A 24,285-nucleotide genomic window follows, 5' to 3' on the forward strand; every position below is an offset into this window, starting at 1 on the left:
CACCCACATCAGAAGTTATAAGGATTAGTTTGTTTTCTTTGTTTCCAGAGCAGAAAGAGCAATGGACAGAGAGAAGTAGGAACAAACAGCAAGATGTAAGTCTTAAGTGTACGATTAATTACTGTAAGTATGTGACAGAGCAGTACAAGCATTTATTTGTTTTTATTCCCATGTAACCCTATCCTTTTAAATTAGTAAACTTTCATATAGCAACTCAAAAGTATCTCTGGCTCTCTTCTGTTATATACTGGATACTGCTGCCGCATCGCTCCGCTTCTCTGAGTATGTCGTTTAATCGAATACCTGCACGGGAAGCTATGACGGATCCACACCGGGAATATTCCACACTGCAACATATTCCGTTTCGGATATACTGAGTACAATGCAGTATTGTCTAGGGGGAAAGAAACAGAGTTCCTGGATGGAGCCAAGACAGCAAAATGGTGCAATGATTGTTTGTTTAAGCTTCGAGGAGTGTGCTATTTCTGAGCGGGTCCGTTGACGGAGAAGCAACCGCTCCGCCTCTTCGTTACTTCTGCGGTCATATTATAAAGGAATTAGCGGCGAGCATGTTTATCTAAACTACAGACGTCTCCAATGAATGGAACGGGAGGGAAAGAACTACATGTCCCATAAGCCTTTGGGAGGAGCTGCGCTAGCAGGAGGAAGACGCGTGTTCCTTCGTGTGCTGCCAGGAAGGAACTTGGTCGGGCAGGTGAGTCGGATCAGGTGCTGGGCCGTGAGCAGAAGGAGGTGGAAAACAGTAAAGATTTAGCTTGCGATCCCTAAACAGGTGACTCCGGCTGCTGCTATTCAGAGAAGTTTGTTTCTATGAAAACATTTTTAGGACTGTACTGTTCGGTTGTGAGATCCCTCTAAAAGCTGATGAATGGGAAATTAATACTGTGATGCCGGTGAAGCGTAGGCTCATTCATTTTTGGAAATATTTCCCTCGCCGGCATGACCCGAATGGTCAAAAAGTTTGGCTAGCATCCAGATGCATCTAATCTTCCTCCTCTCCTCCCTCCTCCTCCCCCTCTTCCTTTTTTTCACGTCAAGGCACAGCTATCTTATGGCGCCACTTAGGGGATTTTCGAGGCAAGAGACATTCAGACCGTGATTCTTCATTTGCCTACCTCTGCATAGCGCTTAACCCTGGAGTGACTTACGCAAACACAATCCAAATACTTGCCTGTCAGAGTCGACACTGCTTAGTTTTTGAGATCTGCTGGGCTCAGGTTAGCCTGGGCTAGCTCGGTGAAGGATCTAATTCTGATGTCTTTTTCAGTCCCTCATCTTGGTTTCATTGCAACGACTAGCCCCTTAACGTATTGAGACTGATCATTTAACTAGCAATTAAATTAAAAGGCGCCTTTGAGCTCCTGTGGAGTGAATTTTATGAAATAATTACTTTTAAAAATTTGCATTAATGCATTAATTTACATGGTTCTCTGTCTAAACCGGTTGGGAGTTTTCAGGGCTCTTGCTGAACAGCTCGCCGAGGCGAAATAGGTGACATTTTCTTATTAAGGGGCTGACACGCTGTATGCCGTTATAATAGTTATGTTTCATGCATAGGGAGAGTTTTTATGGATATAATCTCCCTGGACGGGGGCATTGCGCACACAGGGGTTGGATCTGGACTGCATTTCCCATCAGCACAATAGAACTTTCCTCCCTTTCCTCCACCCACTGATCTCCATGAAATTTTGCTCCTGATGGAGCCCTGAGGAATGACATAAGGGGAGAGGCTGTATAGAAATGAAATGAAATAAATAAATGGGGGGGGGGGTTTGCAGGATGAAGGGAGAATCTGTGGATGTAGCAAGCTTAGTTTGGATCCAGCTTCTAGAGGAATGTTGCCACGCCCCAAAGGATGCATGATTTTTTTCTAATTTTAAGATCCAAGGAGAAGATGAAGATAGAAGAAGAGCCCTAGGGGAATCTATGTAAATTAGGTGGCTGTTTTCTGCTTGTTGCTGCTTCCTAAAAGTGCCTCTTCCTTTCAGTTTTGTGGCCTGTCTCATCCCTATCAGTCTTGCGTAGATTTCTCGTATCAGCCATGATAAAAGACAAAGAAGCATTTCAGCGACTCAGTTTTCTTTACCAGGTGAGAATAACACAGGGGTATACGTCAATAACGTGGGGGTCCAGTACTTCTTGTGGTCTTTTTCCTTGTTTTTCACAAATGCACACAGAGCTTTTCTCTTAAATATGTGTGTGCACGTGTACACAAGTTTTCTTTCAAATAGGAAACGGGGGGCAGATGAATCGATGGGCATAACTTCCCTATGTTCAGGGCCTGTGGACAGATAAGATGGTCCTGACAATAATGTCTGTGTCAGATCCCATCATAAAAAGAATAAAGTTGCAGGGCCTGGACTCTGGATCCTGGGAGCCATCAGTTCACAGCAGAAAATAATTGTCCGCTTGGAAGGGTTTCTAGTTTACTCATCTTTCTGTGCCAATTTTTCAACAGTGGTTTCTAATGAGGAATGGGTCATATCCACTAGGAGTGGATCTTGTGTGTATTGGTGCCATATTGGTACTAATCTCGGTTCCCACTGCCTCTCCAGTATCTCACGCAAACATGTTTCTGTCTGTGATTCATTTTAACTGGAGCTTGACCCTGGGATTTTCTGCATACAACGTGGATGGTCTGACCCCGCTTCCTTTTGCGTTCACTGCATGCAGTGTACCTCAGTGCACTCATATTTTTCATCTTTCTCTTCTGATAATGGAAACATTTTATTGGACCTTCTGGACTAATAAGGCTAACCACCACTGACAACCCCACCCCACCCCAAAGATCCTACTGTGTAGTGTGCCTGCAGAAATGTAGAACATACATAACTCTGACAATATCTATGGGATGTTTACCTTCTGTTTCCCCAACAGGCCGCACATTGTGTCTTGGCACAAAACCCAGACAACCAGGAGCTGGCTCGTTTCTATTGCCATACGCAGAACAGCATCAGCCGACGGCTTGTCTTAAGACAGTAAGTGCTTCGATGGGGCTACTGGAACATGAGGTCTTTGTCTTGTCCGGCTAAATGTCTGGAACTGTTTCTACTTCTGTTTTTCAGGCTAACTCCTCACTGTTCTTTCCTTTAAGCTGTCTCTGAACCTTCCTTTGACCTTTATAATTAATGGGGAACTCATCCAGAAATATGAGATCAGTGGGTGAGGTTCTGTTTTGTGTTCTAATTTATTTAGGGAGGCCCGCTATGGTGGTTAGACTTGGATCTGGGAGTCCAGGTTCAAATCCTCACTCTGCCATGAAAGTTCATTGGTGATCTTGGTTCAGTTCCTCTCTCTTAGCCTAACCTATATTTCACAGGTTGTTGCGGGGATAAAATGGAGAAGGGGAGAATATTGTAAGCCGCTTTGGGGCCCCATTGGGTTGAAAAGTGGAGTATAAATATCAAATGAATACAAGCTGCTAAAATTGGGTTTTCTAAATGAAATTGCACAGCAATAGCACCTTAAAGACTGACAGTGTTTAATTCCATGTAAGCTTTTATGAGTTAGAGCTTATTTTTTTAGGTGCAAGAAGTGTACAATCATTGGGTTTGATTTTATGTACAGTAGAGGGAAGACAAAGTAAAATGAGATCTGGTCTTAATAGTTGGCTTGGAGCTATGGCTCTCCTTATCATAGTGTACACCCTGGAGGGTTTTTCATAACTTCACTGCGATACAGTGGAACCTCGGTTTTCGTTGGTAATCCGTCCGAAAAGAATCGATGAAAACCGAAACCGATGAAAACCAAGGCAAACTTTTCCATAGGAATCAATATAAATCCAATTAATCCGTTCTAGGCACTCCAATAAACATACCAAAAACACATTTTTGGTGAATAAACAGTGTTTAATGCTGAAAACAGTAACAAACAATAACACTAGGACCAGCTTCAGAGCCAGTGGACCAATGTCACACCAGAAAGCTGTCCAAAGAGGTCTGTTTCTGACGCTTCTTTAAGATTTGTCTGAAAGGGGTCAAGACATTGTCATTAAACAAGTTGTAGACACGGCCTGCAACAGCTTTGTCCAGGTGATTTTTCTCCACAAACCCCTGCACCTTACTGCAAATCGATGAAAACCGAGGCAAATCAATGAAAACCGAGACAAATTTTTCATTGAAAAAATCGATGAAAACTGAAGGCAATGAAAACCGAGGTTCCACTGTACTTCCTCAGTTATTTTTTCACATTCTGCTCTCTCTTTTCAAGTTAAGCAGTGAATGTTCTTTTGGAAATTGAGACTATAATCTGGTGATTCTGCATTCCCTGCTTTTGGCTTGTTTTGTGCCCCAGTTAGTGAGAGAATGAATAGGTAAATCGCACCTTTTTTTTAGAAAGTGTCTTACAAATACAGAGGCCCCAAAATGCTTTATTTACACTCTCGAACTCAAATGTCTAGCGTACCTATAAGGAATGCTAGTATTATTATCCTTGTAGTGCAACCAAGAGGATCAGACAGTGGCTTGCCAAAGTCCACCAAAGTAAGTTGATGGCTGAGCTGAGATTTGAGGCAACTCATAGCTTATGGTCATCACCACTGTACTGCACCAGCTGACCTGCTTTCTTAATCCTGACCTCTCCAGGCACTTCTGCCCACACCACTCCGAGGTCTATGAACCCTCTGCGCTGAAATTATGTCAATCTTGTAATATAGTTAGCATCTTGTAATATAGTTAGCAATCTTGTAATATAGTTAGCTAATCTAGCCTAGTGGTTAAAAGGACTGACTGCAAAAAATGGAAAATCCTGGTTCACCTGGGTCACGAATGTGTTATTATTATTGTGTGAAAGCGCCAGCATGGTGTAATGGTTAAGAAGAGAAGTGACCTCCTGATCTGAAGGGCGGTTGTTTTCCTATTCCTTTGCCAAAAGCCTGCTGGATGACTCTGGGTCTCAGTTTCTCAGACCTTTCTCAGCCCCACCGACTTCACAAGGTCCCTGTTGTGGTGAGGGCAATTGTAAGCCACTTTGAGACTCCTTAAAAAATGAAGAAAAGCAAGGTATAAAAACCAAATCTTCTTCCAAAAATATGTGTGGGTGTGTAGAATGTAAGTGTTTCTTTTCTATGTTCTTCCCTGATAGGGTCTCACAGCAACTTACAAAGAAGCAGAAAATGTAACTGAGACATACAAAAGGGGAAAAGCATAACTCAGTTCCAACTTCTGAGTTGGTCCTGGATTTACTAAGCTGACTCATTTTGATCCACAGACCAAGATCCCTCTGGCCATGCTTACACTAAATACCTAGAACAGGCCAAATTCTGTTCAGTTGGCACAAAGGTTTGCTTCCTAACCTTTCTCCGCTCATACTGCGTCATATTCCTAATGATAGCACTGGTTCACTTTACAGGCTTGTTGCTATTATCAGTCTTTAAACAGTGTGGATAAGATTTAATAAGGGAATGTACTTTGAATGCTGGGTGGGAAAGGATGTGTTCTTTTCTTTTTTGTTATTGTTATGCAGAGGATGGGCAATGAAATCTGGCCGTAGCATTTATAGCAAAAGGTTGTGGCCTTCCACATTTACAAGCATGCACTGCCGATTGTGGTCATCCCCATCCATCATGCTGGGCTCCCCTTTTTTCCTGCTAGGACTGGGACTCCTGCTGGGACTGGGCTCCAGCAGGCAAGTCAAATAGATATTAATTCTGCTCCCAGATAGAAATGGAAATTCTGCTCCCAACTGGAAATGATGGGAGGAAGGGGTTGTTACTCCTGTATTTCTGTTCCCAAACAATGGATGAAAAACTGCTGGTGACCTTCTACCGCTGTGCCATAGAGAGTGTCCTGACATACTGCATCTGTGCATGGTTTGCCAGTTGCCCAGTGGCAGATGGGAAGGCTCTCCAAAGGGTGATTACTACTGCCCAGAGAATTATTGGATCCCCTCTCCCCTCTTTGGAAGAACTGTATAATTCCCGCTGCTTGAAGAAAGTTCAGAATATTCTGAAAGACCCGTCTCACCCTGCATACTCTTTTTTTTTAAAAGATTACCATCTGGAAGACAATATAGGACCATAAAAACAAGGACAGATCAGCTCAGAGACAGCTTCTATTCTAGACCCGTGGCTATGCTGAACTCCACGGTGTTGCGTTGACGTGATTGGGGCTGTGTAGGGATGGTTGGAAGGGGAGTGTGGAAGATGGGATGTGAGAATTGAAGTCATGTGCATTGGGGGATATGTGTAATTTCGTTGTGCGTGCACAACGACAATAAAGTTTTATCTATCTTTATCCATCAAACGCTGCCCTGAACCTCACCATTGTCCCTCATCAGTAGCAGTCAGTAAATGGGGACACCTGCATCATCTCATTAGGAGCAACCTGCTCCATGCAGGTTTTGTTGTTTGTTTCTTGAGCCCCAGTTTTTAGGGAAGTGCCCCATCAATATGACATGTCCAAACTTGTCTTTTTTTGTTTCTGGTTGTCCTGTAGAGACCCGTCTGTGAAACGAACCATCTGTAAATCTTGTTTCTCCCTCCTTGTCCCTGGAGTCAGCTCGACTGTACGCCAGAGAAGTAGGTGCTCCGTCGCTTTTTCTTCTTTGTAGCAGTGAATGCATTCTCCTGAGTTCTGGATCTTGCTCTGGAGGGGTGATTACTTCTGGGACAGTGTTTTCCCACTGTAGATATGAATGAGAGGTTTGGATACAGCAAGGTCCAAAGGCAGGAGGGAACATTAAAATGTTATTTATTTAATGTATACCTCTCTCTTCCCAGTGCTGTGAGGTCAATGTGGTTTACGTAATAAAATATAAAATAAACAATATTAAAATATGTGGCTAGCACCGTCCCACTAACAAAAACACTCCAAATATGTGGATTACACTCCAAAGGCCAATCTAAACCATGTGGCCTTGCACACCCTGCAGAAACTAAGCAAGTCTGGCAGGGGATGGTTTTCACCATAATGTTGCATTCCTCAGGATAGAGGACACAACCAAGGAGGCCCTTCCCCTGGTGACAGCTAACTGAGCCATCCTGGGGCCAGGCATCTGCAGGACACCCCTAGATGCAGACCGGGGAGAAGGTTGTAAAGGGAAAGGCAGTCCCGAAGATACAAAGGTCCCAGACTGTTAAGGCTTGAGTATCTTTGAAATAAGACCAGGGAAGAAGAAGAATGTGGGGAACAACTGATCTAGCGGATGAGAAAAATGGGGAGGGGTTGTAGCTCAGTGGTAGAGCTACATCTCCTTGGCACGCAGAAGGTCCCAGATTCAATCCACAACATCTCCAGCAAATAAGATCAGGTGGTAGGGGATGTGACCTACCATCTGGAGACCCCTTGCCAGTCTGAGTAGACAATATTTCCTTTGTATTGTCGAAGGCTTTCACAGCCGGAGTCACTGGAGTGTTGCGGGGTTTCCAGGCTGTATGGCTGTGTTCCAATAGCATTTTCTCCTGACGTTTTGGCTGCATCTGTGGCTGGCATCGTCAGAGGATCTGATGGCCATACAGCCCGGAAAACCCACAACACTTCAGTATTGCCTCTGATGGACCAGTGTTTTGACTCAGCACAAGGCAGCTTCATTTGTCTTGCTGCAAGTCGACTGATTGGGAAGAACAATTTAGGGAGGGAAAGTATTTAGGGAGGAGGAGTAAGACCATGTTTTCGAAGCTTGTCTGACTCTTTCGCTTCCTTGCCTTCTCTGCCAGAGCGCCGTAATCAGCGTTGGACTGTTGTGAGGTGTCTCAACTGTGGCTTAACCAAGCGGTTCCTCAGCAACCCTGATTATAAATTGTGGTCAGAGCAACCGGAGTCATTACTGGAGAACCAGATGGTGGCCAGTGAGAGAATGAAAGGTAAGGAAAATCTAGAGAAGGAAAGCCTGGATCTGTAGAGAGGGAGTATGGGGAGCTTGGGAAAAGAAGGGGCTTGCTTTTCAGGATTGTTCGGTAGGCTTCTGAGAGAACTGGAGGATGAGCTTCTCTTGTTCTCTTTTGATCAGGATTGAGCTGGGATTGGTTGTGGGTTGAATTATGAGAAAATTGAAAATGGGAGGCTTGCAGTCAGAAGAAGATGCCTCTTAGGTGAGAGGGAAAAGCCATGGTGTTGAGGCCAGAGCCAAAGAGTTTGGGAATTGTTGCAGGTCAGTGGAGGAAGACTAGGGAATTGTGGAAATTGGGGTCAGAAGAACTGAGAGGATGGACTGAAGGCCGTAATGTGGGAAGAAGAGCAGGAGATGTCAAAAAGAACAAGGCCAGGGGTGAAACATCTGGTGTTCAAAGCCTTTGGATGCAGGATCTAGAGTGGTCTGTAGCAGTAAAGTGAAGGGGGTAAAAGTTAAGGAAGGCCCTTTTTGATAGGGAATAACTGGGGTTGAGAACCAGAATGTTCAAGACTGAAGAAAGGGAGACAACTTTATTGCCAGCCACGCAGTTCCCCTCTAGGATGCCCTTGTGTTGCGTGCCATCATTGGTACGCCTGATATACTCCTAATCAGTACTGTCCCCTCCCGGCCTTGGGATTGGGCACCATATATTATTGCTGCTGCGGTGTTTTATGGTTATAGATTTGTAAATTGTTTTAAATTACCTTAGTTTTTATGTGTAAAATGTTGTTTTTAGTCTGCTGTGTTTAATGTTATTATGTATTATTTGTTTGTTGCTGGCCTGCTGTGCTTGCCGCCCAGAGCCCAGCCGAGGATAGGCCGGTATAAAATCTAATATATAAAAATAAATAAATAAAAAAGGTTGGGACTGTACGTAATGAAGGAGTGGGACTAACTTGCACAAAGCTGGAAATCCTAGTGGTTAAAGTGTTCAGCTCTTTGAGGAAATCTGGGGACTTTTGGAAAAAAACAATGATATGGGACAGCCAAGCAGGAGATAAATAGATGCAGAAAATGAAGCTCCAGAGAACATTTATAGGTTTACTGGAATTATCTTGTGCCCTTTATTTCCTTGTATCTCTCTCCAGGCCAAACATTCAGCACAATGCAGTGGCCCCTCAAAACATCCCCCGCAGAGAAAGCAACAGGCCTGAACTCTGAACCTCACAGTCGCCCTGCCTCTAAGGAGACCGCAGTGGGGCCCCAGTCGAAGGAGAAGGATCTAAGAGGGAAGTGAGCCCTTCCTTAATAACAGAACCTTCCTTCTGCGTTGCGGGTGGATCCTTTGGTAGCCCCCGTGTGGCTAGCAAGTGTGACTAGCAAGATTATTGGAAAGGAGTGAGGAACTATGAGGTAAATTTTGGTAAACAAAAGCCTGATAAGCCATTTGCCGGAGGTGAATGACTCAGTCTTGGGAACAAAGGTGCTTTTTTTATATACAGCCCTTCAGATAACTAGTTTTTAGGCAGAAGGTAACTAAAAGAGGCCTGGCGACAAGTCATTTCCCGTCCCACTGCCTTTGTTCTTCTCTGCCCCCAACCTCTCACAGCTCCAAATCACTTTTCTCTCACTCACATTCCTCCCCATACTTTAATCTTATTCAGTCTGCATTCCTTGAGGACTGGGTTCTCGCTGTGGGTTGGATTTTACCTGGCTTGTACCAGTTGCTGACATTAGTTATTGAGCATATAGAACTGCAAAAATCCCAAATCCAAGGGGCAGATGAGTGAACTTGCTGTTGGATTCAGAGCGAGGGACTGCTCCACTCCAGTCCTTATTTTCATGTGGGGAAAATTACTGAATAAATTTGAAACAAAATCTTGTCTCTTATTTATTTTTATTTCTGTTAGATTTGCTACCCCGCCCTTTCCTGACTGACACCAGGCTCTGGGCAGCATTATGTAAAATAACATACAATTATAATAATTTAACATTAAAGCATTAACTGGCCAACTGTAAACAACAACAGAAAACACCCTCCCTAAGTTATCTCAGGTTGAAAAGCTGCAACTCGGTCTTCTAAGAGTAATATGCTTGCCTTTTTCTGCTAAAGACTCCCCAACCCCAACAGTAATTGACACATGCCATCCCTGCTTGCAGGCTCCGAATGGCTCAGTTCAGGATCTGTTTTTATCAGCTCATCTTCTGTCAGTGTGAACTGAGCCTTAAAGGCTGAGGGCCAAGGATCCAAAGTGACTTGCAGCGTTAGTAAAAGGTCTGACGTTTGCCATGCGACTGTGGGAACTTGCCCTCAGGATGAAAAATCCCAACAAACAGTTCTTTTGTAAAGGGCCAGCAAGGCTTTTGTGAAATGGCGACCGAGAAGCAAGTCGCTCTACTTGGCAGTATTCTAATTTCTTACCTTCCAAGAATTCTTGGAACGCTGACACTTGCCGAGGAACTGCTGCTTGCCATTTTGCAGGCCATTTTTCAGCAGCCAGAGTTTTCAGATGAGACTGCAGTCCCCGATAGTTTCAAATCATTGCCATTCAAACAAAACTTTTTCACATTTTGGAAGTACAGACAGATGGAATTTATGTTCCACTAGCCTTGAAGCTTGGACGAGACTGGTTCTGGTTGGCTGAGTGGATTTTTACGGCATTACACGGGACCTTTGCTTTGTGCCACACGAGATCTGGATCAGTGTTATTAGGGTCTGTATTGTGGTACAGTTGTACTGTTTGGGGGTTTGGACATCTATTATAGTTAACAAGACTTCATCTGAAAGTGGACAACAAGTTCTGAAGAGTTAGACTGCAGTCTGTGTAAATCTATGCTGTTTTTTTCTCTGCTTAGTATAAAATCAGTACATGTAAAAGCCGATTCCCAAGATTCCATCTTAATCGCACTGCACCGGAAAATAAAATTAAAAGGGTGAGAGTTGTACAGATGGGCTAATTCTCAGTGGTTCCCATTTAATTTTATGGGAGAAAGTAAATAGGTGTGGAATACAGGCACAAGGGCTGGTTTTGTTTCTTCTGCAGTTTTCCTGTGTGTGGCTAGTACGTTCCTTGAATGTAATTTAATGGGTGTCTTTAACTCATAAGAGAAAACCAGTGTTACATTTACCTGTAATTGTTATTCATCGAGTGGTCTTCTGTGCAGGCACACATTGGGGACTATGTGTGCGCAGGCCAGCCACAGAAAAGATTTCTAAAGCTTTCTAGCAGACTAGGAGCACCCCTCCTCTTTCAATCGCTTCCCCGCCAAAACGATCACATGACCAGGAGGAGAGGCGCTACTTCCTCAGTTCTCTCCACACTGCCGGAGACCTTGAGAAACTGAATTCCAGAGAGTTCACAGTGGGGAGAAAGGAGGGATTTGTGCCTGCATAGAAGACCATTCGATGAACAACAGTTTCATCTTCATAGCTTCTGTGCAGTCCCACCTTGGGAGATTAGTAAGCTCACTGAGTTGAGGCAGGTGTGAAGCTCCCAATGGATGAGACCTTAGAAGACTACCTTCCTAACAGTTGTTTAGCATCCCAAATCGACATTCACCCAGAACTGACTTATAACAGAGCAGGAAACTCTCTAAAGGTCCCTACTGTAATACATGCAGGAAAGCGGCAAAGAAAAACAAGCCTCTGTTGCAGAGATGTGATATGCAAAGTGGTATTGAGCAGCCATGCACTTTAGACAGAGTAGGATAGCTTCTACCAATCCACAAGGGAGAGCAGAGTGAAGATGCTGACCAGTCGTTCTTGGAACCTCACAGTTCTAACAGACTGGACCCTATGAAAAGTCACATTCCAGACATGTAGGGAATACACAGATGTTTGGCACCAGAAACAAGTTTAAGGATAGCATTGTGAGCCATGAGGACTGAGAGACAATCTCTGATAGAGAATCCTGGCCAGGACATCAGACATCCTAACTTTCATGAAAGCTCATGAATAGGGGAGGCTAGAATGTACATGTCCTCATTCCATATTTGCTGCCACAGGAGGTGGTGATGGCCACTAACCTGGATAGCTTTAAAAGGGGCTTGGACAGATTTTGGAGAAGAAGTCGATTTATGGCTACCAATCGTGATCCTCCTTGATCTGAGATTGCAAATGCCTTAACAGACCAGGTGATCGGGAGCAACAGCCGCAGAAGGCCATTGCTTTCACATCCTGCATGTGAGCTCCCAAAGGCACCTGGTGGGCCACTGCGAGTAGCAGAGAGCTGGATTAGATGGACTTGTTCTTATGTTCTTATGAAGTGCAGCATACTGAAAAAAAATCCACTATTATAAAGGAAGCCCCAGGGAAGTGCAAAGAAATCAATTAGGGTTATGCCTATGTTTGTAATATCCTTAGAAACTCAATAAGGATGAAGAAAGTTTATAGAGAATTTGAATCCCAACCAGGGGCCACAACATAATCAACAGCACAAGAAGCAGAGTCCAAACCCTGTTTCAGCCCCACTAGACACTTTCCCACTCAGAGGTACAAGCTCTGGTAGTGAAGGAATTGCACTTGCCACTCCAAGTAACCTGAGGCCACTGTTACAATGCCGGAAAGGAGCTGATTAAAACCAAAGTCATCAGCAGGGGAGCAAATGCACCATAATCATAAAAGTAGTGAAGCAGACCTGGTGTGGACAAAGAAAGGATGCACAGCATAAATGAACCATGTACAACCCACGGAGCAATCTACACAGCAAAAAAGGCTAGGGGGAGATTATAAAAGCAGCAGGTTACTAATTATTTGTGTGTGCCGAGAGGGGGTTACTAATGGGTGATTTTGCCACGTGATTTTTGCCTTAGTTACGCCCCTCCTCTCAGCAGTAGCGCGCAGAACTTGAAGCAGTCTAGCAGGAGGTGCACTGGCGTGTGTGGCAGCCTGTGCCTGCGTTCATTCGTTTCCCGCCCAAGGACCGGCGCAGCGGCTGCGTCCTTGCCACAGCCCCGCCCAGAAATGCCCCGCTCCCGGAATGCCCGGCCACGCCCCCGCCGTGCCCCACCCAGCCACATTGGCGCTACGCCACAGTTTGAATCCCACCACCATGGGAACCTGTTACTAAAATTTTTGGATCCCACCACTGGGCATTCCCCAATGATGGGGTTCCCTGTCAAGAAAAGAGCCAAAAAAAAAGAACAGGATACGGAATGTCCCACTATTGGGCAAGGCCAAATAGCCAGGGCCTCCAATCACAGTATCTTTTCCTTTAAGAGGACTTTCCCCCTTACAGGACCTTTCCCTTTAAGAGCCTTTAAAAGACTGAGGCCAGACTGAGGCCAGCCCCTTACAGGACCTTTCCCTTTAAAAGACTGAGGCCAGCCTGGAAAGTGGAGCTTACCAGGCAGGAAGGGGAGGAAGACCTCCAGGCCATACAAGCCGCCTGAAACTGAAACAGAGCCACCAAAAGTGAGTTGGGGGGTGGGGGTGGCATGACCCAGGCAGAAGCCTTCCCTCTCCCCCCAACCACCCCAAAAGGTCAGGTGGACCCTTGGGGGGCCAGCAGAAGCATTCCCTCTCCCCCCAACCACCCCAAAAGTCCAGGTGGACCTTTGAGGGGCTGGCAGAAGCCTTTTTTCTCGCCCACTCCCTCCAAAAGGCCAGTTGGACTTCCCCCTGCCACCCCATTTCCCCCACTCCTAGCCTCCCCTTGCCTCCCTTCCCCCCCCCACTAGCTCAGCTGGCATTGTTCTGAAAGGTGATGATTTTGAGGTGGCTAGTGCAAAAATCATGAGGATCCGTGTGGATCCATGTTTTTCAAGCAGATTTTTTTTACTTTCTGGTGACACCCGCGAAGCAAGGGATGTGTGATTATTGTGTTCAGACATGTGGCCAGGGGCTTCAGCTGTGATGTGCTGGTGATTTGGGGGTGACTTAGTGCAAAAATCATGAGGATTCATGAGGATCCCTGTTTTCCAAGCAGGTTTTTGCGCCACTGCTGTGCCACGGAGCATGGGATGTGTGATTGTTGTGTTCAGGCACATTGCCAGGGGCATGAGCTGCGATGTGCTGGTGATTTTGGGGTGACCAAGTGCAAAAATCGTGAGGATCCATATGTTTTAACTACATTTTTGTGCCACTGTGGTGATGCAGGATTATTTTGTTCAGACACAGAGGTATGAGCTGTGATGTGCAGGTGATTTTTGGGAGACCAGATGGATCATGAGGATCTATGTTTTTCAAGCAGATTTTTGCACCACTGCGGCACCACGAAGTGTGGGATATGTGATTGTTTGTTCAGACATGTGGCAAATGGCTTGAGTTATGATGTGCTGGTGATTTTGACAGTGCAAAAATCATGAGGATCTGTGTTTTTCAGGCAGGTTTTGTCATTAATATTTTAAAAGTCTTTCTTATAGCATAATCTAGTTTTGTGCACCTCTTTTTGGTATATCTTTTTTCATACTTAAAATTGGACCCTTTCGGTATATCTTTTTTTATACTTAAAACGGTCACTAGGCAGCAAACTGGTCGTTAAATTATTTGAATCCCACCACTGGAAGTTCAGAACTGGTTGTTAAATTATTTGAATCCCATCCCTGGCTGCATCAAAAGAAAGGAGGAAAAAAACCATCTGAACATTCCCAAAGGTTGAAATATACACCAAAAAAAACCACCCCAACTTATTTTATGGTGGCACCTGTAGGCATATAAAGATGACAGAAACAAAAGCTGTGGAACCTGGGGGGGGAAAGCTAACCAACTTGGAAGAATAAGGACTGGGCAAAGATGGAGAAAGGCAAAACTCAATCTGTAGCATTAAAAGAGTTGACCAGGAAAGGATCAACAACGAACCATCAACAGAGCAGGTTGCGACAGGGGTTACAACATCTCTGCAGAATTCAGAAGTTTCCTCACAATGGACATGAGTTTGATAGAAAACAGGACGTCTGTTCTCAAAGATTACGGTATCTTATATGGTGTAATAAACCGTTTGTGTGTAAATCGCTGTCAAGTCACAGCTCATTTGCGGTGACCCCACCAAGGGGGTTTCAAGGCAAGTGGGGAGCAGATCTGGTTTACCATTGCCTTCCTCTGCAGAGTCCATCTTGGTGGTCTTCCATCCAAGTATGGAGCCTGCTCAGCTTCCAAAATCTGACAAGAGAGAGCTATACCATGCTGTCTTCTCTCCAGAAATAAACATGACATTTCCTAAATTAAATGCCAATTTATAAAATACCAGTTTTGCAATAGAAGGTTTTATAGCAGTGGTGGCGAACCTATGGCACAGGTGCCAGAGGTGGCACTCAGAGCCCTCTCTGTGGGCATGCGCAAACAGAGTCCCCCCCCCCCCCACACACACACACACACATCTAGGTTGGCCTGGGCTATTGGGCTCAATTATTAGCATTAAACCTAAGACCTAGTTTTGGGGAAGCAGTGTAGGTAACCCTGTTAAGCACTGTTAAACCCCACTGATTTTCACGCGAAGAACTAAAGCATGATCCTTTACCTGGGAGTAAGCTTGGTTGCTGGCAATGGGGCTTGCTTCTGGAAGTAAGAAGCCCTCCTAGGAATTAAGTGATTCACCCATTGGAAGAGTTGCACCAGTTGCTTCAAAGCAAAGCCACCGGCTACCACCAAGCTTACTCGAAAGTGGCGCACACCGCAGAATAACCATTTTTTCTAAACCTCAGTATTCAGGTTAAATTGCCGGGTTGGCACTTTGCGATAAATAAGTGGGTTTGGGGTTGCAATTTGGGCACTCGGTCTCGAAAAGGTTCGCCATCACTGTTTTATAGGGTGACATACAAAAAGACATTTCTGATCTGTCTGTGTTCCCTTCTCCATGATGCTGACAGTTAATGAACCAGCAATTATATTGGAAGTTGATCTGCATGAATCCTTTCATTAACATTTTAAGTTACGAAGGGGGGGTGGCATTCAGGGTGATTCTGCGCAGGCCAAGTGAAACGGGTCGAGGTCCTTTTTGGAAGAGTTTGGCAGGGGGAGTTCCCACAGAACTCGCCCCCAGAATGCTGCTAAACCGTTTTAGGGGCCAGAACCTGAGTTGAAGGAAAATTGCTAAATTAGTGACTTTTTCCCTCCAGCCCAGGTTGCAAGTTCTTCCTGCTTTCCTGTGCCAACAACGGCAAGCAGGAGCATTCAATCCCCACCCGCTTTCATCCATCCTTATGGTGGATCCCCCAGGTGGCCACCATTAGTGGATACTCTAATAGGCAGCTGCCATGCTGTGCGGGTGGGGTGGATTCTTGGATGGAGGGGGGTGTCCTCAGCTGCACAGTTCACACAGAAACACAGTGTTTCCTTGCGAACCATGCTGACTCCTCCCTCCGAGATCCCAGCAACCCCAGCTGGCCCTTGCACCCACCTTGCAAATGGTGGCAGAGGCAGCAGAAACGGTTTCCGTGAACCCTTGCAGCCTGTGTGGAATTGACCTCGGAGAGCTTCCTGATAATATCCTTTAGCAACTGACAGAGCTTGGGATCAAGGCTATTCTGGTTTCCAATGTCAGGATCATGCCTCGTGTGCTTTTGGTATACGTAACCATTGCTGTCTGCACCATATTCTTTCCATTCTATCTTGACGTGAATTTATGGCTTCTGTGCTGCTTCTAGACAACTAGGCCTCCCCTGACATGTCGGCACCATGGGAAAGAATAATTGTTGTTATCTTGCCTCTGGGCTGAGAGCCAGGAGGCTCCAAATTATACTGATAGAATAACCTTGGTGCTGGGTACAACTAAAAGTAATGGTTGCCAGATGTTCTGCTCTGAGAAAATGAGAGGGGGGATTTGGTGGGGATAGATGTGTGTCAGCCATGTTCTTCAGAACTGGCTTTGAAACTGTATACCTGGTCTATTTATCCATAATAAAGGCTACTGAGCAATATACCAGAGTCTAATTATTGGAAGTCTAATTATACGCTACCCTGGTGCTGGATAATATTGTTCCAACTGCACTGAGCATCCAGAACCTAGCTATTTGTCTCCTGGACATCCACTGCAAGACTGGTAAATATAATCTTTGATATCTCATCCCTTCTCTCTCTATATATATATATCCAAAACCTGCCTTTCACCTCTAAAATACATCCTAGGAAACCTTATATGTGTGTGCTTTTACCCCAGTAACTGAGTGATTGTAAGTGGGAATTTATTTTATTCCATTTCTTATTTTCCCAATAAAATCCTAGAAATTTATTTTCTCTGCTGGTTTCTTATAGTGAGCTGAAACCTGTATACATAGGCAATATATATCGATCAAGGTACCCAACGCTCCTTAAGCCACGCCAAGCGACCTTGTGCTCTACAGCTAATTTCCCAAACCAAAGAGGGTCGTTCCATCCCACCATTTTGGGTAACAGATTTGGCGGAGCCGTGTGGGCATTGCCCTGCACTTTGAGGAAATAGTGTGAATGCACCTATTTTCCTCGCTGTACAGATGTAGGAAGACGCTCTTAAAGAAACCATAGCTTTTTTCTCTCTCCTTTTTTGTATGTGTGAGTTCTGCGTGCTTGTGCTTAGAAGCATCTATTGTGGGACTGGGAGGTTATTCCTTGACCACCTGACCTACCTCGTTCAGCCGTCCACAGCTGGCCACTAGCACCGTCAGTGAGCCAATCTGTATTGCAAGGGGGCAAGTAATAGATCGTATCCTGGAAACGTAAGCCGCGGGAGGTAGATTGTAATTAGTAAAGGGGACCGCGCGTGCTAGGGCTTCCATAATTGGTTAGGGCCTCTGTAATTGGTCAGGGTCTTAGCTAAAAAAATTTCCTCACTGCCACCTGAGAAAGGCCGCCTGCGCATCAGGGTAGGTGTCACTCCGCCATAAGTCAAAAGGTTAGCGGATAATTCCGGACTACAGAGTGAGGACCCACTGCCAGCCAAAAATCCAGCTTCTTTCTAAAAGGACTGCCACTCAGTTTGGTTCCCATCCCTCTTTCCCCCGTTGTTCTGAAGTAGCCCCCAGACAATGACTGTAAGTTCCAGAGAGTTTGTTTTCCCCTCTAGGACCTCTTACCGGATAGTGAGAGTCAGAGTTCTAAAATCCCATCCCTGAGCCAGGCAATCCCTGCAAAGATTCACAGTTGTGGAGGATCCCACCCTTGTGAGGTATAGCTGTTAGGTGAGGAATGCCAAACAGCACACCAAGGCATAGACCCTCCCTGGCCAGAAGCAGTCTATCCCGTTTGTGTGGTCACTTTTTCACAGGCGAGGAAAATGTCTAGAATCAAGCTGCTGGCAAAGAAAGCTTCAGTTTTTTATAAATTAGAAAAATGGGTGCACAAAAAAGGGAGGGTTGCCCAGACCTTTGGAAGGCTCTTACCCTGTTTCCCCGAATATAAGACATCCCCGGAAAATAAGACGTAGTAGAGGTTTTGCTAAAGTGTGAAATATAAGGCATCCCCCAAAAGTAAGACTTAGCAAAGTTTTTGTTTGGAAGCATGTCCGACGAACAGAACACAGAAAAATACGACATTCCCTGAAAATAAGACACAGCGCATCTTTGGGAGCAAAAATTAATATAAAACACTGTCTTATTTTCGGGGAAACATGGTAGGAGTGCCTTTCAGGAATAATGGGAGTCAAAAAACCCTGTGTGATATACTTGTGATAGCAGTTATATCGATACTGTAGCCCTGTTCCAAAAATACCCCCCAGAAGAAAAGGCAAAGCAATTCCCTGAACCACATTCTGTTGATATCTTCCCACCCCCCCTCCCCACACACACACACACACACACATACATATTCTGGTTTTCAAATGCAATAAAAGATAGCAATTTTGCAGTGCTTCTCTGTTTATATTGATATAGTCATTTAACAATTTAATAAATAACAAAAACTGAAGTTGTGCCTGGCCCCCTCACTTTTGATCTTTAGGAGGCAGCCCCAAAATTGCTTTATTTAGAACTGTAATTATTTTAAATCAGTCCTAAATTGTGATTTTAAATTTTTGTTTTATGTTTTTTTAGTTTTTATGCATTTTATTCATATTGCAAACCATCTTAAGCTTCATAGGAGGAAAGGCAGCCAATAAATCAGTGTAGCGTAGCTCCACAATGCTGTCTTATCCACCTGTGCTATTCAGTGCCTTGTGCAAAGCGTTTTGGACAACTCATTTGTCCGTTGGCGTCGCTACTCTTTTTATAAACGTTCAGAGGGGCATTTTTGCAAGTGGATTAGAACTGTGGTGAAACAGAACAGACCTGAGGGGCACCTTTACAATGGAATAGGATTGAAGTCTACTGTGATGATTATGGGTATTTCTCTAAAGTTTGGCAATATTGTGCCTAAGCCCGTCAGGAAATCTCTGGCCCCACCCTTCCTACTCTGAACATTCCTGAGAACCTTTCTCAACTGTCTCTTCACAGGAATATCACAGCATCCGTTATGCAGGTTCCTCCCATTGTGTATATATAGTAAAGCCTGTGGGTTTTTTGCTCTATCCACATGTAACTGATAAGTGAACCGATAGGCAAAAAGCTGCAAAAAAAATCACTGACGGCTGGGACAAAAGAAAGGTGAGTCTGCTGTCTCAAAAGACCGGTTGCATTGGGTGATAGGAAAAAGAAGAGGGATTCTTGACAGGGAAATTAAATCCCAGCAGGCTCTGCTCCAAGCCAGTTGGCACAGGCGTATATCTAGGTTTGGGCAAGGAGAGCGGTTGCCCTAAGTTAGAGATGCCGAACATCTTGGAACATCAAAAATTTGGAAAATGCCTACCTTGATTCTGCTGGCATGTTCCCTGCCCCCTCCCCCAAACAAAAGAGAAAGGATTATTTTACATATCATCTTAATAATAATAATAATAATAATAATAATAATAATAATAATAATAATAATAATAATAATAATAATATTTATAAACCGCCCTCCCCCGGAGGGCTCAGGGTGGTGAGCAAACAGATAGATAGAGCATAAATAAAATCCATAATATCAAGATTTAAATAATCATTAAATAGTGGATCTATATGTTAAAATCAACCCCATTAAAATGCAGCGTCCGAATATCAGATATACTGATGGCGTCCTACTAATAAATCCCCTGAAAAGAAAGGGGAGAGGGGGGGGACGGCAAGGTCCACAGATGTTATAAAAGGGGGTGTCATCAGCGGCCGGACTCCCCAAAGGCCCGGTGGAACAGCTCCGTCTTGCAGGCCCTGCGAAATTCATTAAGATCCCGCAGGGCCCGCACCGCTGGAGGAAGAGCGTTCCACCAGGCAGGGGCCAGAGCTGTAAAGGCTCTGGCCTGGGTGGAGGCCAGCCGCATCATTGAGGGGCTAGGGATCACCAGCAGATTGGCCTCTGCTGACCGCAGAGGCCGATTAGGGACATGTGTGGTGCTATGTGCTATATGAAGAAACACCAAATGATTATAAATGTGACTCAAACAGGCAGAATAGTTGGTGAATGCTGGCACATCACTTTTGACAGGCATGTCAGAAGTTGGCTATCACTGCCTCAGGCGCACTTGGAAGTGGGGCCAGCCCATGCCCCCAATGCTGCTTGCCAAGTGAAAAGGAAAGGGGTGGGTGTATGGATGGGCATAGCAGACCAAGGTGCTGGGGAACAAGGGAGCCAGCCAGGAGGGCCCGAGGCCCTTGCTTGCTTCCCTGCAGCCCCCAGGAGGCTTAATGCAGGTCTGGGGACTCTGTGGGGATGTCGTGGAACCAGCCACTGTCCTCAACATGCTTCCTTGAGAGCAAGGCCCACTCAGCACGAGGTGATGATTAGATATAGCGCAGAAACACACATACCCCCAACACACACACGCATCAGTTCGTTTGGAGAGGTTACCCAAGCACAAACTGGGGAGGAGCTTTCCAAGGAAGAGACCCTACCTGTTTTAACTATTGTTTCCTCAGGACTATAGTGGGAGTTTAATCTCAAAGAAGCGCACAGTAGGTTGCAGACCTAGGTAAGTGAAGCTGGTTGGGGGATTTTCATTTTGTTTTGCTGAATTTTAAAAAAGGATGTTCTTATAGAAAATGTGAAATTTTCCCTATTAAAAATTGTGTCTAATTTCTCCCATGCAAGAAATAATCAAGGCCAATGTTTATTAGCACTGGAAACGATAGCTGGGGGTGGGGTGGGAGGTTAGTGTCAATGACAATATGGCTATTCATGATGATTAGTGGATTCTGAGTACTTTTAGAAGTGTGGATGAAATTAATTCCAGCGTGCTTTTGTGGACTAGAGCATGCTTTTTCAGATGTGCGAGTTAAGTGGATTGTCCCTGGGAAACACTATAGGAGCAATAATAGCAGGTCTACTTAGAAGTAAGCTCCATGTTAATCTGTGGGGCTTACTCCTTGGAAAGAATTCTTGGATTGCAACCAAAATGCCTCAGAAGTGGGTATTAGACCAGGAAAGTCTATCCTGGAATACAAAATCTGCATTACTTCATGTACCGTATTTCCTGCAACCTACGAATATAGCTAGAATTCTGGATTTAATTCTGATCTTTTGAACACTTTCACAGGTGTCAAACTCACAGCCCTCCCGATATTCATGAACTACAATTCCCATTGGGCCTTGCCAATATAGCCAGTGCTCATGTTGGCAGGGACTGATGGGAATTGTAGTTCATGAACATCTGGAGGGCCGTGAGTTTGACACCCCTCATCTGTAAGTTCCCTGAATACATTGGCAAGTAAACTTGGTGAAGATCAATACATGTTGCTGTAGGTTAAAAAAAAAAGTAGTTGTCTGGTTATATAGGTTGCTGACTTTTTTCCTCAGCAGTATTGATTCCTGTATCTTCCTGGTTGGCAACTGCCACCATAAGACAATTGGTGCAGTGGAGACTTCATTTTCGTTCACTCTACAATCCCTTTGCATTTCACATCTTAAATACAAGAATGAACAAAAACTTTAAAAACGTTAATTACAAAGCATAATTACAAAGCAGTGGCATAGGAGGTTAAGAGCTCATGTATCTAATCTGGAGGAACCGGGTTTAATTCCCAGCTCTGCCGCCTGAGCTGTGGAGGCTTATCTGGGGAATTCAGATTAGCCTGTACACTCCCACGCACGCCAGCTGGGGGACTTTGGGCTAGTCACAGCTTCTTGGAGCTCTCTCAGCCCCACCTACCTCACGGGGTGTTTGTTGTGAGGGGGGAAGGGCAAGGAACAACAACACAAGCCTTTATTGGCATATAAAACAGGACAAAATTTTAAAAGGGAAGGGCAAGGAGATTGTAAGCCCCTTTGAGTCTCCTGCAGGAGAGAAAGGGGGGATATAAATCCAAACTCTTCCTCTTCTTCTTCTTCTTCTTTAAAAGAAAGAGCAGAGCAGGTGAACTAAGACCAAGCTATCTTATTTTGGTCACATTATGAGAAGACAGGAATCACTGGAAAAAATAATAACGCTAGGAAAACTTGATGGCACCAGGCAAAGGCGGAGACCCAACATGAGATGGACTGACTCCATCAAAGAACTCACAATCTTCATCTTGCAAGAGCTCAGCAAGGCCATTAACAGGACATTTAAAAGGTCCCTACTTCATAGGGTTCCCATAAGTTGGAAATAACTTGATGACATTTAATACACATACACCAACCGCAAGGCCTCATTTAAATAGGGTGAAGGCTTAAGTGAAAATTCTTATCAAAGGGTCTTTGTATTCACAACAGTGACAACTGTGCTTGGTTGTTTGTCCCAGATTGGTTGCTTGTGATAAGAGCATTGTTTGCTCCTGCAAAGGCGTTTGGTGCTTCTCTTCGCCTAGGTTTTTTTCCCTTGAATGTGGGGGTCTGGATGTGCAATACATAAAGGTTATAATTGAAAAGTACCTTCAGCAGGACTCTGCAGAAATCTCCTAACTACATTAAATCTATCCTTGGCACGTACGATGCTCCTGACGTCTAGTGTACTTGTTACAATATTGGCCTTCCTGTTCCTCAGACTCGTGAGATATCTGGCCCTCAGATTCATGAGGGAACATCCTGTCTTGTATTTTGTGTAGCTTCTTCTGGGATGCTTCCCTTTCAGGTGCTGCAATGCCTCGTCTCCCGCTTTGGTCCTTCTGCTTCCTGGCCCTTTCCCTTCCGGAATCCAAGTCTTCCGCTGACAATGGTACTGTAGTAGTCACCACCAGTGGCCCTGTCCAGGGAAAGCGTCTCCCAGCTGGCTCAAAAGCAGTCACAGCCTATCTGGGCATCCCCTACGCAGAACCCCCTGTGGGGAAACTGCGTTTCCAAAAGCCTGTTCCCCATAAGCCATGGAGCCACACTCTGGAAGCCACCAACTTTGGCAATTCATGCCCCCAAATACTTCTTTCGGGCACTCCTGATGCTGAAATATTCTCAGCCAACACACCCCGTTCGGAAGATTGCCTTTTCCTCAATGTTTGGGTACCCCATCCCCGGCCCTCCACACCAGCTGCTGTCCTTGTCTGGATCTACGGTGGTGGGTTTTTTGTTGGCACAGCTTCCCTTTTAATATATAATGGGGCATTCTTAGCTGCTACCGAGAATGTGATTGTGGTGTCCATGAATTACCGCCTGGGACCTCTAGGCTTCCTTTCATTACCACCAGCTGCCCCAGGAAACGTGGGCCTGTTGGACCAACAGTTAGCCCTGAGATGGATGAAGGAGAATGCAGCTGCCTTTGGAGGAGACCCTTCTCGGATCACCATCTTTGGCGAGAGTGTTGGAGGAGCATCTGTCAGTTATCACCTCCTCTCACCAGGGAGTCAGCCTCTTTTTAACCGGGCTGTGCTGCAGAGTGGGACTGCCACTGCACCCTGGGCTTGGGTGAGCCCTGAGGAGGCCAAGAGGAGAGCTCTGGTTCTGGCCGAGGTGATGGGCTGTAAAGAAGATGGGGGCAATGCCACAGTGAACTGCTTGCAGCAAAAGCCAATGGAAGAATTCCAAACATTCATATTCTCAGTTGTGGATCCCAAGATTGTTTTGAAACTTCCTTTCGTACCAACCACAGATGGAGATTTTATTCCTGATGACCCACAGAAACTAGTGAAGTCCAGGCGCTTTCAGGCCAAGCCTATTATGATTGGTACCACTTCTGATGAAGGGTCCGTCTTTATCTTCTACGCTTCTCCTTTATTATGTACATCCAGCGAATGCCTTTTGACCTGGGAGAAACTTTTGGAGGGGCTGAAGTTAGGTGTACGCAATGCAACCAATGACACCATTCAAGCCATTGCTCGGGGATACAGCGGAGCAGAACCAAAGGGCCCAGCACAGAATCGTTCTGCCTTGTCCCAGGCCTGGGGGGATTATTTCTTTGTATGTCCAGCAAATGAAGTTGCCACAGAGACTGTGAAGACCGGAAGCCCCGTGTACGCTTATACATTTACCCATCACAGTAATGGCTCTGTTTGGCCTGAATGGATGGGGTCCTGCCATGGATCTGAACTCCCATACCTTTTTGGAACTCTGACATTACTACCAGGAACCAATAAAACGCATACAAAGGCGGAGTTAGAGCTAATCCCCCGAGTGATGCGGTACTGGGCAGAGTTTGCCAGAAGCGGGTAAGAGAACCTATGAATATTTACTTG

The 24,285-nt window shown here is 45.1% G+C and overlaps 2 protein-coding genes across 7 annotated transcripts in view; both read left to right on the forward strand.

Annotated features, from left to right (window-relative positions):
- On the forward strand, positions 1-9,669 carry LOC125428978 (ribonuclease P protein subunit p21-like). 3 transcript variants are annotated; one of them, XM_048489674.1, is made up of 6 exons: positions 1-123; positions 2,010-2,110; positions 2,899-2,999; positions 6,456-6,538; positions 7,676-7,822; positions 8,940-9,669. In XM_048489674.1, the coding sequence occupies exons 2-6, from the start codon at positions 2,063-2,065 to the stop codon at positions 9,086-9,088; spliced, it is 528 nt and encodes a 175-aa protein (XP_048345631.1). In that variant the 5' UTR covers positions 1-123; positions 2,010-2,062; the 3' UTR covers positions 9,089-9,669. The 3 variants fall into 3 exon arrangements, with proteins under 3 accessions (XP_048345631.1, XP_048345630.1, XP_048345629.1); XM_048489673.1 differs by lacking the exon at positions 1-123 and adding an exon at positions 702-715; XM_048489672.1 differs by lacking the exon at positions 1-123 and adding an exon at positions 738-763.
- The window catches only part of LOC125428963 (acetylcholinesterase-like), a 20,649-nt gene continuing 5,443 nt past the window's right edge, over positions 9,080-24,285 (forward strand). For 2 of the 4 annotated variants that reach the window (XM_048489655.1, XM_048489656.1), the window contains exon 1: positions 21,988-24,258. In XM_048489655.1, the coding sequence (XP_048345612.1) occupies positions 22,763-24,258 (1,496 nt within the window). In that variant the 5' untranslated portion in view covers positions 21,988-22,762. Of the gene's footprint in view, positions 9,205-19,178; positions 19,282-20,625; positions 20,679-21,987; positions 24,259-24,285 lie in introns of those variants that run through there. The other 2 variants (XM_048489654.1, XM_048489653.1) reach the window with 2 other exon arrangements.

The sequence above is a fragment of the Sphaerodactylus townsendi genome, linkage group LG03, assembly GCF_021028975.2.
Source record: "Sphaerodactylus townsendi isolate TG3544 linkage group LG03, MPM_Stown_v2.3, whole genome shotgun sequence".
Classification (NCBI taxonomy): Eukaryota; Metazoa; Chordata; class Lepidosauria; order Squamata; family Sphaerodactylidae; genus Sphaerodactylus; species Sphaerodactylus townsendi.